Source organism: Nycticebus coucang, chromosome 22 (assembly GCF_027406575.1).
Source record: "Nycticebus coucang isolate mNycCou1 chromosome 22, mNycCou1.pri, whole genome shotgun sequence".
Taxonomy (NCBI): domain Eukaryota; kingdom Metazoa; phylum Chordata; class Mammalia; order Primates; family Lorisidae; genus Nycticebus; species Nycticebus coucang.
The window spans coordinates 41,198,058-41,211,549 of record NC_069801.1 but is presented as its reverse complement, the minus strand read 5'-3'; the positions used below and the strand labels follow the sequence as shown (position 1 = coordinate 41,211,549).

Genomic DNA, 13,492 nt, shown 5'->3' with positions numbered 1-13,492 from the left:
GCAAACAGAATTCAGCTACACATCAGGAAAATTATCCATCATGACCAAGTGGGTTTCATCCCAGGGATGCAAAGCTGGTTCAACATACACAAATCTATAAATGTAATTCACCACTTAAGCAAAAGTAAAAATAAAGACTATATTATTCTCTCAACTTATGTAGAAAAAGCTTTTGACAAAATTCAGCATCCTTTTTTGATAAGAACACTGAAGAACATGGGACATTTATGGGGACATCCATACAGAGGATGTTACCACTGTAGAGTACTGTAGCATCATAACTCACAGCAACCTCAAACTCTTGGGCTCAAGTGACTCTTGCCTCAGCTTCCCAAGTAGCTGGGACTACAGGCACCCGCCACAAGGCCCAGCTATTTTTAGAGAAGAGGTCTTGCTCTGGCTCTGTCTCAAACCTGTAAGCTCAGGCAACCCACCCACCTCAGCCTCCCAGAATGCTGGGATTACAAGCATGAACCACCACGCCTGTCCCATATGGGACATTTTTGAAACTGATAAAAGCCATATACAACAACCCCACAGCCACCATCATATTGAATGGAGAAAAGTTGAAAGCATTCGCACTTTGAACTGGAACCAGACAAGGATGCCCATTATCACCACTACTTTTCAACATAGTGCTAGAAGTTTTAACCAATGCAATCAAATAAGAGAAAGACACTAAGGGTATCCAAATAGAACAGAGTGGGTCAAACCATCACTCTTTGTAGATGCTATGATCCTATACTTAGAAAACATCAAGCCTTCAACCATGAGACCTTGAAATGATCAAGAAATACAGCAACATTTCAGGTTCAATGTACACGAATCAGTAGCCTTCATATATGCCAACAACAGTCAAGCTAAGAATCAGATCAAAGATATAATACTCTTCACAGTAGCATCAAACAAAATTAAATACCTTGGAATATATCTAAAAAAAAATGTGAAGGATTTCTACAGAGAATTACAAAGCACTAAGAAAAGTAGCAGAGGATGTTAACAGATAGAAATACATATCATGGGTGGCGCCTGTGGCTCAGTAAGTAGGGCACCAGCCCCATATACCAAGGGTGGCAGGTTCGAACCCAGCCCCAGCCAAACTGCAACAAAAAAATGGCCGGGCATTATAGCAGGCGCCTATAGTCCCAGCTACTCAGGAGGCTGAGGCAAGAGAATTGCATAAGCCCAAGAGGTGGAGGTTGATGTGAGCTGTGACACCACGGCACTCTACCGAGGGCAACAAAATGAGACCATCTCTAAAAAAAAAAGGAAGTCATGCTCATCATGGCTTGGAAGAATCAATATTGGTGTTTTTTTCTGTTGTTGTTGTTGTTTGAGACAGAGTCTCTCTCTGTCACCCTCAGTAGGGTGCCCTGGCATCTCTACTGGTTGAGAGTGCCCAGCAACCTCAAACTCTTGGGCTAAAGCAATTGTCTTGCCTCAGCCTCCTGAGTAGCTGGGAGTATAAGCACCTGCCACAATGCCTGGCTGTTTTTTTTAGGGACAATGTCTTGCTCTTGCTCAGGCTGGTCCTGAACCCATGAGCTCAGGCAGTCTACCTGCCTTGGCCTCCCAAAGTGCTAGGATTACAGGTGTGAGCTACCGTGCCCAGGCCAGAATCAATATTGTTAAAATGTGTATACTACCCAAAGCAATCTATATATTTACTACAATCCCCATTAAAATGCCAGTGTCTTACTTTGAAGATCTTGAAAAAGTAATTCTACATTTTATATGGAACCCGGAAAAAACATTGATTAGCCAATGTGATTCTGTGAAATAAGAATAAATCAGGAAGCATCACTGTGCCAGACTTCAGGTTATACTACAAGTCTATAGTGATTAAAACAGCATGGTATTAACAATAGCCAAGCTGATAAAACAGTCAAGGACTCTATTCCTTTCACAGTAGTGCCAAAGATGAAATATTTGGGCGTTTACCTAACAAAGGACGTGAAAGATCTCTATAAAGAGAACTATGAAACTCTAAGAAAAGAAATAGCTGAAGATGTTAACAAATGGAAAAACATACCATGCTCATGGCTGGGAATAATCAACATTGTTAAAATGTCTATACTACCCAAAGCAATATATAATTTTAATGCAATTCCTATTAAAGCTCCATTGTCATATTTTAAAGATCTCAAAAAAATAATACTTCATTTTATATGGAATCAGAAAAAACCTCTAATAGCCAAGACATTACTCAGAAATAAAAACAAAGCAGGAGGAATCACGCTACCAGACCTCAGACTGTACTATAAATCGATAGTGATCAAAACAGCATGGTACTGGCACAAAAACAGAGCAGCAGATGTCTGGAACAGAATAGAGAACCAAGAGATGAACCCAGCTACTTACCATTATTTGATCTTTGACAAGCCCATTAAAAACATTTAGTGGGGAAAAGACTCCCTATTTAACAAATGGTGCTGGGTGAACTGGCTGGCAACCTGTAGAAGACTGAAACCCACACCTTTCACCATTAACTAAGATAGACTCTCACTGGATTAAAGATTTAAACTTAAGACATGAAACTGGGTGGTGCCTGTGGCTCAAGGAGTAGGGCACCGGTCCCATATGCCGGAGGTGGCGGGTTCAAACCCAGCCCTGGCCAAAAACCACACACAAAAAAAAAGACATGAAACTATAAAAATACTAGAAGAAAGTGCAGGGAAAACACTTGAAGGAATTGGCCTGGGTGAATATTTTATGAGGAGGACCCCCCAGGCAATTGAAGCAGCTTCAAAAATACACTACTGGGATCTGATCAAACTAAAAAGCTTCTGCACAGTCAAGAACATAGTAAGTCCCAGTTATAACCTAAGAATAGGGGGAAGGGGGAAAAAGGAGGGGAAGGAGGGGGGATGTGGGCAGAGGGAGGGTGATTGGTGGGATTACACCTGCGGTGCATCTTACAAGGGTATATATGAAACTTAGTAAATGTAGAATGTAAATGTCTTAACACAATAACTAAGAAAATGCCAGGAAGGCTATGTTAACCAGTGTGATGAAAATGTGTCAAACGGTCTATAAAACCAGTGTATGGTGCTCCATGATCACATTAGTGTACACAGCTATGATTTAATAATAATAAAAAAGAACATCATAAGTATAGCAAGCAGACAGCCCTCAGAATGGGAGAAAATATTTGCAGGCTATACCTCCGGTAAAGGTTTAATAACCAGAATCCACAGAGAACTCAAACGTATTAGCAAGAAAAGAACAAGTGATCCCATCTCAGGGTGAGCAAAGGACTTGAAGAGAAACTTCTCTAAAGAAGACAGGCACATGGCCTTCAGACACATGAAAAAATGCTCATCATCCTTAATCATCAGACAAATGCAAATTAAAACTACTTTGAGAGTATCACCTAACTCCAGTAAAATTAGCTCACATAACAACATCCCAAAATGAGAGATGTTGGCATGGATGTGGAGAAAAGGGGACACTTCTACACTGCTGGTGGGAATGAACACTAATACGTTCCTTTTGGAAGGATATTTGGAGAATACTCAGAGATCTAAAAATAAACCTGCCATTTGATCCTATAATTCCTTTACCCAGAAGACCAAAAATTACAATATAACAAAGACATCTGTACCAGAATGCAGCCCAATTCATAATTGCTAAGTCATGGAAGAAGCCCAAGTGCCCATCAACTCACGAATGGATTAATAAATTGTGGTACATGTATACCATGGAATATTATGCAGCCTTAAAGAAAGATGGAGACTTTACCTCTTTCATGTTTATGTGGATGGAGCTGGAACATATTCTTCTTAGCAGAGTATCTCAAGAATGGAAGAAAAAGTATCCAATGTACTCAGCCCTACTATGAAGCTAATTTATAGCTTTCACATGAAAGCTATAACCCAACAATAGCACAAGAATAGGGGGAAAGGGCCAAGGGAGGGGAGGGGAGGAGGGAGGGAGGGTAGTGGGTGGGGCCACACCTACAGTGCATCTTAGAATGGGTACAGGTGAAACTTACTAAATGCAGAATACAATAACTAAGAAAATGCCATGAAGGCTATGAAATGTTTGATGAAAATATTTCAGATTGTATATGAAACCAGCACATTGTACCCCTTGACTGCACTAATGTACACAGTTATGATTTAATAATAGAAAAACAGCTTGGTATTGACATAAAAATAGAGGCATAGATCTCTGGAACAGAATAGAGAATCTGGAGATAAAACCAGTCTCATCTAGCCATCTAATTTTTAACAAAGCAGGCCAAAGCATTCACTGAGGGAAAAAAATATCTATTTGATAAGTGGTGCTGAGAAAAGTAGTATTCCATGGTATATGTATACCAGTTCATTAATCCATTCATGTGTTGATGGGCACTTGGGTTCGCCACATATAAGCAAATGAAACTGGAGTTACACCTCTCACCACTTGCAAAAGTTAACTCCTGATAGATAAAAGACCTAAATCTAAGACACAAAAAAATAAAAATTCTAGAAGATAGTGTGGGAAAAACTCTTGATCTTACCAGCCTAGGGAAAAAATTTATGAAGAAGACCCCACTAACAATTGCAGCAGCAACAAAAACAAATAAATAGAACTTGATCAAATTAAAAAGTTTTTGGACAGCCAAGGACACCATCCACAAAGCAAAAAGACAACTTTCAAAATGGGAGAAGATATTTGTCTGCTAAGAATCTACAATGAATTCAAATGTATCAACAATGAAAGCGCAATCAACCCCATTAAAAACTGAGCAAGAGACATGAATAGAAACTTTTCTGAGGACAGAAAGATGGCCAACAGACACATGAAAAAGTTCTCAGCATCCCTAATTATCAGAGAAATGCAAATCAATACCACTTTCGGGTATCACCTAACCCCACCCAGTGAGAATAGGCCACATCACAAAGTCCCAAAGCAACAGTTGCTGGCTTGAGTATAGAGAGAAGGGAACTCTCATGCACTGTTGGTGGGACTGCAAACTAGTACAGTCTCCATGGAAAGAAGTGTGGAGATTCCTCAAAGAACTAAAATTAGACCTACCATTTGACCCTTCAATCCCACTGCTAGGCATTTACCCAAACAAAGAGAAGACATTTTAGGGACATTTGCAGTGGAATGTTCATAGCTGCTCAGTTCACAATCGCAAAATGTGCAAACAACCCAAGTGCCCATCAACACATGAATGGATTAATAAACTGGTATACGTATACCATGGAATACTACTCATCCCTAAAAAAAGATGGAAACTTTGCATCCTTTGTAACAACCTGGATAGATTTGGAAAACATTCTCCTAAGTATCACAAAACAAGCATCACATTGCCAGTTTGAAACTAGGAGACTTAACAATCACAGACCCAAAGCACAGAAAATCTCAATTAAATTCAAGAAGGGGGTGGAGGAGAAGGGGTCCCATAACTTCCCACCCTAAGGGTACAATGCAAGGATATATGGTTTACTCTTTGGGTGTAGGACACAACTAAAACTGAATTTTACCTGTCATTAGTAAATTATGTAACTTAATGCTGTGTACCTTCATTTTTTTTTTTTTTTTGAGACAGGGTCTCACTTTGTCACCCTTAGTAGAGTGCTATGGCATCATAGCTCACAGCAACCTCAAACTCTTGGACTCCAGCAATCCTCTTGCCTCAGCCTCTCAAGTAGCTGGGACTGTAGGTGCCTGCCACACCTGGCTATTTTTAGAGATGGGGCCTCACTCTTGCTCAGGCTAGTTTCAAACTCCTTAGCTCAAGCAATCAACCCACCTCAGCCTCCCAGAATGCTAGGATTACAGATGTAAGCCACCACACCTGGCTATATCTTCATAGTAGTTAGAAATTTTTTTTAATGGGAACAAAATAACCTTCCATAAAACTGGAGAACACAGAGTAAACCTTCATATAAACTATAGACTTTAGTTAATAATGTATTGGTTCATCATATGTACCAGACTAATAAGGTACCTTTGGCCCTCCATATTCATGGGTTCTATATCTGTTGATTCAACCAACCATGGATTGAAAATATTTGCGGCAAGGAAATTCTACAAGATTCTCAAAAGTATCCAATTTCTCTACCACCCACATACTCCCCAGTTCTTATTTATTTGGGTCAGGAAAGAGATTGATGGATTACTTATAATTATCCCTACAATTTTAAAAGAAAAAAACAGATATGAACTGTTTGACAATTTTATTATTTTAGGTTACATAAAATGATTAATGTAGTTTTGTCCAACGTAGGATCAGACAGGGTTAATTTGCCAGGCATTGACTACTATGTTGAATCCATCTGAATGAAGTGATGGGTAGGTATTATATTAGGTATTATAAGAAATGTACAGCTCGGCACCTGTGGCTTAAGTGGCTAAGGTGCCAGCCACATACACACCTGAGCAGGCGGGTTCGAATCCAGCCCAGGCCCACCAAACAACAATGACAGCTGTAACCAAAAAATAGCTGGGCATTGTGGTGGGCACCTGTAGTCTCAGCTACTTGGGAGGCTGAGGTAGGAGAATCACTTGAGCCCAGAGTTGGAGGTTGCTGTGAGCTGTGATGCCACAGCACTCTACCCAGGGCTACAGCTTGAGGCTCTGTCTCAAAAAAAAAAAAAAAAAGAAAGAAAGAAATGTAGAGACAATATCAAGTATATGGGAGGATGTGGTAGGTTATATGCAAAAAATAAGGAACTTGAGCATCCTCACATTTTGGTATCCAGCAAGGGTCATGGAATCAAATCCCTCCTAGATACTGAGAGATGACTTTCTTAATATTGATTCATCAAATGTACCACATTAATGTAAGATGTTAATAATAGGGGATTCTCCATCCTATCTGTTCAACTTTCTATAAACCTAAAACCTCTAAAGACATAGTCTATTAATTTTTTTTTTTAATTTTGAGACAGAGTCCTACTCTGTTCCCCTGACTGGAGTACAATGGCACAATCACAGCTCACTGTAACCTCCAACTCCTGGGCTCAAGTGATCCTCCTCCCTCAGCCTCCCAAAGTGCTGAAATTACAGGAGTGAGCCACTGCTCCTGGCTCTTTAAAATTATTTTTAAAAGATGATAGAAGAATAAAGGAAATCTATTCCATAATCCTGGCACCCAAAACTAACTACTAGAAATATGTTGGTATAAATACTCCTGGACATTTTCTTTTTTTGTTTTTGGTTTTGGTTTTTTGGTTTGTTTGTTTTTGAGACTCACATAAAGTCTCACTATGTCACATTGGGTAGAGTACAGTGATGTCATCTTAGCTCACTGAAACCTTAAACTTCTGAGCTCAAGCAATTCTCCTGCCAAGTAGCTGGGACTACAGGTAACTGCCACAACTTCTGACTAACTTTTTCTATTTTTAGTAGAGACAGAGATCTTGCTGATGCTCAGGCTGATATTGAACTCCTAGCCTCAAGCAGGCTTCCCAGAGTGCTAGGATTACAGCCACCATGCCCTGCCCACCTGGATATTTTCTGTTCATATATATGCACACATATACACTATACACATACTCTTTATCTTCTTTTATAATAAAAATAATGTCATAGAATTTTTTTTTTTTTTTTGAGACAGAGTTTCACTTTGTTTTCCTCGGCAGAGTGTCATGGCGACACAGCTCACAGCAACCTCAAACTCTTGGGCTTAAGTGATTCTCTTGCCTCAGCCTCCCAAGTAGCTGGGACTACAAGCGCCTGCTACAGTGCCCAGCTATTTTTCTTGTTGTTGTTGCAATTGTCATTGTTGCTTAGTTGGCCCAGTCTGGGTTCAAACCCGCCAACCTCTGTGCATGTGGCCAGCACTATAACCACTGTGTTGTGGGCACCGAGCCAAAGTCATAGAATATTCACTATACACAAATTGTTTAGAATTATCACAACAACCTTGAAAGTTATGGTTTCCATTTTATAGATGAAGTAAATGAGTGTGAAATGGCTAACCAAGGTTGGTCCCCATTGTATTTTGCTCCAAACCTTGTACTCATGCCTCATCACCTCTTTGACTTTATCAAGTTACAAAGCAAAACCTAGGGCGGCGCCTGTGGCTCAGTCGTTAAGGCGCCGGCCCCATATACCGAGGGTGGCAGGTTCAAACCCGGCCCCGGCCAAACTGCAACCAAAAAATAGCCGGGCATTGTGGTGGGCGCCTGTAGTCCCAGCTACTCAGGAGGCTGAGGCAAGAGAATCACTTAAGCCCAGGAGTTGGAGGTTGCTGTGAGCTGTGTGAGGCCACGGCACTCTACTGAGGGCCATAAAGTGAGACTCTGTCTCTACAAAAAAAAAAAAGCAAAACCTAAAGCCTGCTTTTAATCCTGTCCTTATTTCACATATTTACCTTCGTAAGACATTCTTTCATTATCTATACTGCCTTCATGAAGCAGCCTTCACTCCATGTGATGATGGATTCTTTGAATCGTTACCTGTTGTGTAGGAAGTGATGGCCTAGCTCCTTTTTACTCCAGGAAGTTGTAATGAGAGGCAAACAGTGCAACTCGCATACTTTTTTGGTAGTAAGGTAGCTTTCTGCCTCCTGTATAAGTAGCTCTCAGAATTCAAGTGTTCAGGAAGATTATTTCTGGTATCTGAAGGTATGGAAGGTAAGGGGTAGATGACACAAATGAAAAGGTGGAGAGAAGTGCATTCATATGGGGACCTAGGGAAGGAAGGAGCCTCAGATGGGTTCAGTAGAGATATCTTGACCACTCAGAAGGGATGGTTGTATTCAGAAGCATTCAGTGAATTAATAGCAGCCAGTTCAAGCAGTGCCTATTATGATTAGCTCACTGTTTGGGGAAACTTTAAAGTTGATTTTCTCCCTGCCCCTTCTCTTGGTGTCTATAGGAAATACTCTGAGACTCCGAACAATTCTGGAAGCAATACAGAAGCACATTCATTCTTCGTCCCTTATCTTCAAACTGGCCCAAGATGCATTCAAGATTGCTACTCCCACGGACAATAGTACTGACAGCACCCTGCTCAATGTGGCCCTGGAGCTTGGGTTACAGGTATGGAGGAAGAGTAGCAGTTCCCACGTTAGATTTCTGGCCTAATGATAATTGGCAAAAGATAAGGTCTCTGGGGGTACTTGGCATAGATCAAGTCTTGTCCTTTCTTTGTCCCTAGAACGTAAGTTGTAGGCTAGGCAAAAGGTAAGGACTTCAAATACTAGGCTCCACATTTAAGTTAAGGCCAGAAGCTTTGGGCTCCCATTTTCTCTCCAATTCCCCTATGTCATACAAGGTATGGTAATAAGGACAGTGTTATAAGTCATAAAAGAAGTCTCCTATCTGATTGATGGGAGGGGTGGGGAAGAAATTAAACTTGTCTATACTTATCAAGGGAGAGACCACTGTTTAAAGCAACAAAATGTATTTGTTGCATAAATGAATGGCAAGGGGAAAAGAGAACACAGCAGTTAGAATTAGCCCACTGAAAAAACTTTCATGCCTAGGTGATGCGGATGACCTTATCAACCCTTAACTGGAGACGCCGAGAGATGGTACGATGGTTGGTAACCTGTGCTACAGAAGTGGGTGAGTCTCCCAACTACCTTTGCCCCTAGATGAAAGGAGTTTCTAGGCCTTACTCTTAGGACAGGACAGTGAATCCTTAGAGCTTGCATATTTTGATTCCTGATCAAAGATCAGGAGGATGATCCTTATCTAAGGATCCTAAGAAAGGATGAGGCTGCTGGTAGGAAAAGATGGCCTCTGTGCAGCCAGCCCAAGCTCTGCCCTCACTGCTTGAACCACATCCTGATGTCAGCAGCACTTTGACCCTCTGATTAGAGACATGTCTGAGAGAGTGAATTTTCAGCCACCAATACTCAAGTGTTCCCTTGGGAGGTAGTGGGCCTGGTGGGTTGGTCCCAGTCCCTATCTGTACTTGTAAGAAATCCCAGATAACTTGAAGGCTCAGGACTCTTTCTTTTTTTCTTTTCTTTTTTTTTTTTTTTTTTAGTAAAGACAGGAAGTCATTCTTGCTCAGGCTGGCCTCCCAGAGTGTTAAAATTACAGGCATGAGCCACCACACCTGGCCTCAGGACTCTTTCTAGAGCCCAGAGCCCCAGCACAAGACTCTAAGACTCTACCTTAGAGGCCCCACTTCAGGTAGAACCCCCTGGCAGCTCTGCAATCCTGCCTCAGGGCAGGCAAACTGTAAGCTCTGTGGCCATCCTTGTGGGGAGCTAAAAGCACCTGCAGAGACCTTCAATCCTCTGACCTGGGGAAGTAAGGAATAGGAAGGAAACCCAAATAGTGTCTGGCCTTCTGGGATGTTCCCCTTACCCTGGTTTGCCTCAGATCACCTCAAGGCTGCTGAGGAGGAGGGAGAACTCATCTCTGCAGGCCAAGTTCACTCCCAAGTGCTAACCTGGGCAGACTTGGGTCAGGACCCAGATGTCCACAGCTGAGCTCAGGCTCTCTCTGACAGGTGTGCGGGCCCTGGTGAGCATCTTGCAGAGCTGGTACACACTCTTCACCCCCACTGAGGCTACTAGTATTGTAGCTGCCACTGCAGTATCCCACACCACTATTCTGCGGCTCAGCCTTGACTATCCACAGCGGGAGGAACTGGCTAGCTGTGCTCGCACCCTGGCCCTGCAGTGTGCTATGAAGGATCCACAGAGCTGTGCTCTTTCTGCCCTCACACTTTGTGAGAAAGACCATATTGCCTTTGAAGCAGCCTACCAGATTGCCATTGACGCTGCTGCTGGGGGCATGACCCATTCACAGCTGTTCACCATTGCCCGCTACATGGAGCTCCGTGGCTACCCGCTACGTGCCTTCAAGCTGGCCTCACTGGCCATGAGCCATCTTAACCTGGCTTACAACCAGGACACCCACCCAGCCATCAATGATGTGCTCTGGGCATGTGCCCTTAGCCACTCTCTGGGCAAGAATGAGCTGGCAGCCCTTATCCCACTGGTGGTGAAGAGTGTACACTGTGCCACAGTGCTTTCAGATATCCTTCGACGCTGCACTGTGACTGCGCCTGGCCTAGCTGGCATCCCAGGCCGCCGCAGCTCTGGAAAGCTCATGTCCACGGACAAAGCTCCGTTGCGCCAGCTGCTGGATGCCACTATTAATGCCTATATCAATACCACACACTCACGCCTGACACACATTAGCCCCCGCCACTATGGAGAATTCATTGAGTTTCTGAGCAAGGCTCGGGAGACCTTTCTGTTGCCCCAAGATGGCCACCTGCAATTTGCCCAGTTCATCGACAACCTCAAACAGATCTACAAAGGCAAGAAAAAGCTAATGCTGCTGGTGCGAGAACGCTTTGGCTGAGAAAGCAGACAGTTCACTACCAGGGCAGCCTGGACTCCCAGGTACCGTCACTTCAGGCCAAGGACACTAAAACATTTGTCCACCCTGAGAGTACTCTGAGCACCGATGGCTGAGGCCAAAGGACCACAAAGCTAAAGATGGAGTCTAGCTCTAGCCAATATGCCTACCATGGCAAGCTTCTCACTACAGCCCACTGTTTCTAGGAGCTGGGCCCTGCAGGTTGATCAGATACAACATGCCACCTCATGCCTCTGTAATCCTGTGTGTTCTGGGCATTGGCCCTCTCTCCTTTGGCAAACACTGAACACTGTTCTGTCTCAGGGATTGCTTAACCAGAGAAACAGAAGCATTTATGGCATTGTAAATACTATAGCATATGTGTTGCCAATTATTGTAAAGTTGTAACTATTTATAATTATGGTTCTGATTGGATGGACACTTGAAGTAGCTGTGGGTGTGGGAGGATATGCTTGTTTTCTGGAGGAGACTCAAAACCATTTCTCAGGTTTCCTTGCAGAGTGTATGCTGTTGGCAGCAGAAAAGTAGAAATGTGGCAAGGAGAAATGTGACCAGTTAAATAGACTTTGCAAAAAACTCCAGCATCTATAGCCCCATGTGGTTGAGGGGCAGAAGACAGGCCTAGACTTAGACTTTTGCCTCACAAAGCTATGAGGACACTGAAGTTCCTGCTCTTGCCTCACTTTTCAGGAGCCTGCTAAGTACCTGAGAAATTAAGTGCAGGGAGAAGATGAAGGTCTGGGAATGTGCTGAGCTCAGAATATTCACCTGTTCTGGTCACCTTTGTGTTAGGGAATATCTGGTTTCATCTCTAATTATGTGTGTACATCTGTACATGTGTCTAAGTACACGTGTCTATGTGCATAGATGTAGCTGTGCCTGCCTGCCTGCATGTACACATACACATTTATGTATATCTGTATCAGTTCTATGTCTGTGTATATGTGAAATACATGTGTGCTGGACTGTGGGTTTCTGTGTGAGAGTGTACATGTTTGTGTACGTGTGAAAACACTTATCTGGAAGTACACTTGTGTTTATGCATGTTCAGTGTGTATGTGTACCTGAGTACACGAATGCATGTGTATAAATGTTTACGTCTGTGTGTATGTCTGCTAGCCACGTATCTGTATGTCTTTATGTGTGTGACTGAGTGTATTTCTACAGGTAGGTGTGTCTGTGTATTCGTGTTTGAGGAGCTGTATGAATGTGTCCCATCTCTTTTTGCCAGATCTCTCTTCCCCATTTCTTAGTAGCTAAACATTTGTCCCCATCTCTGTGCCTCCTCTCTTCACGAAATAAGCTTCTAAGCACCAGTTTCCCTCTGCCCTGAGATTGGCTACGTCGGCTCCACAGTTCTCTTTTGGGCACATACTTGCTTTCTTCCCTTGCCTTTCTACCTCAAACTTTTTCTGCTTGCTCACTGGTCACCGATTTGGAGGCTGGGGCTGGTAGGCATTTGGCCTTTCCCTTCCTAATTTCTACTCCTAGTAGTGAACCCTAGGGTTCCTGCTACCTTCCTGACCCCTATATAGGCTTAGCTAGGAATTGGTATAGGAGGTAGCACTGGCATTCAGAAGAGTCAGTTGGATACCAGTGTCTTGGTGGTATTTACTGTTCAATGTCTTCTTCCCAAGTTGAGGGTGGGACTTGATAGGAAGCAGTGGTATACCTAAAGTGTGAACAAAGGACCTTACTCGCTGCTTTATTTTCCTTTCTTTGACAACTGTTTGTCGCCTTTTTTAATCCAAACTGACCAGTAAGTCGTATTTGTTGTTTGTGGATACTAATGTCCTACTGTCCAGCCAAGGGCCCCTACATCTCAGCCCAATGGGTTGGTAAAGAGAAGCTACTCCTATTTCTGTATCACAACTCCCCCTTTTTTAGCAAGTGTGTGAACTCACAGTGCTTTTCTATGAATAAATCATGGATCACAGAAAAAAATCCATTTTTCTAAAAGCAGTCATTGTGTTCTCTCAATAAGTGAAGGTTCTCTCCTTTCTGCATTGCCCTGCCTTGGGCCTAACACACAGTGGGTTCCTAGTAAGTTCAAAGAGATGCAGAATGACAGATAAAGAATTTCCACACCAGACCCCTCTCCAGAGCTCAGACACCCAGAGCCTTATTTTCGGAAGCAGGTGCTAACATGATCAGCAGAAAACCAATCTAGAGAAAATTAGAAGATGTACTCAGAAAAGAGT

At 42.8% G+C, this 13,492-nt stretch overlaps 1 protein-coding gene across 1 annotated transcript in view; it reads left to right on the top strand.

The window, feature by feature from the left end:
• ZSWIM5 (zinc finger SWIM-type containing 5) overlaps positions 1–13,210 on the top strand; it is a 214,886-nt gene extending 201,676 nt beyond the window's left edge. Inside the window, exons 12-14 of the mRNA XM_053576771.1 lie at positions 8,821–8,984; positions 9,431–9,512; positions 10,411–13,210. Coding sequence (XP_053432746.1) covers positions 8,821–8,984; positions 9,431–9,512; positions 10,411–11,273 — 1,109 coding nt within the window. The 3' untranslated portion in view covers positions 11,274–13,210. The remainder of the gene's footprint in view (positions 1–8,820; positions 8,985–9,430; positions 9,513–10,410) is intronic.
• The last annotated feature ends 282 nt before the right edge of the window (positions 13,211–13,492 follow it).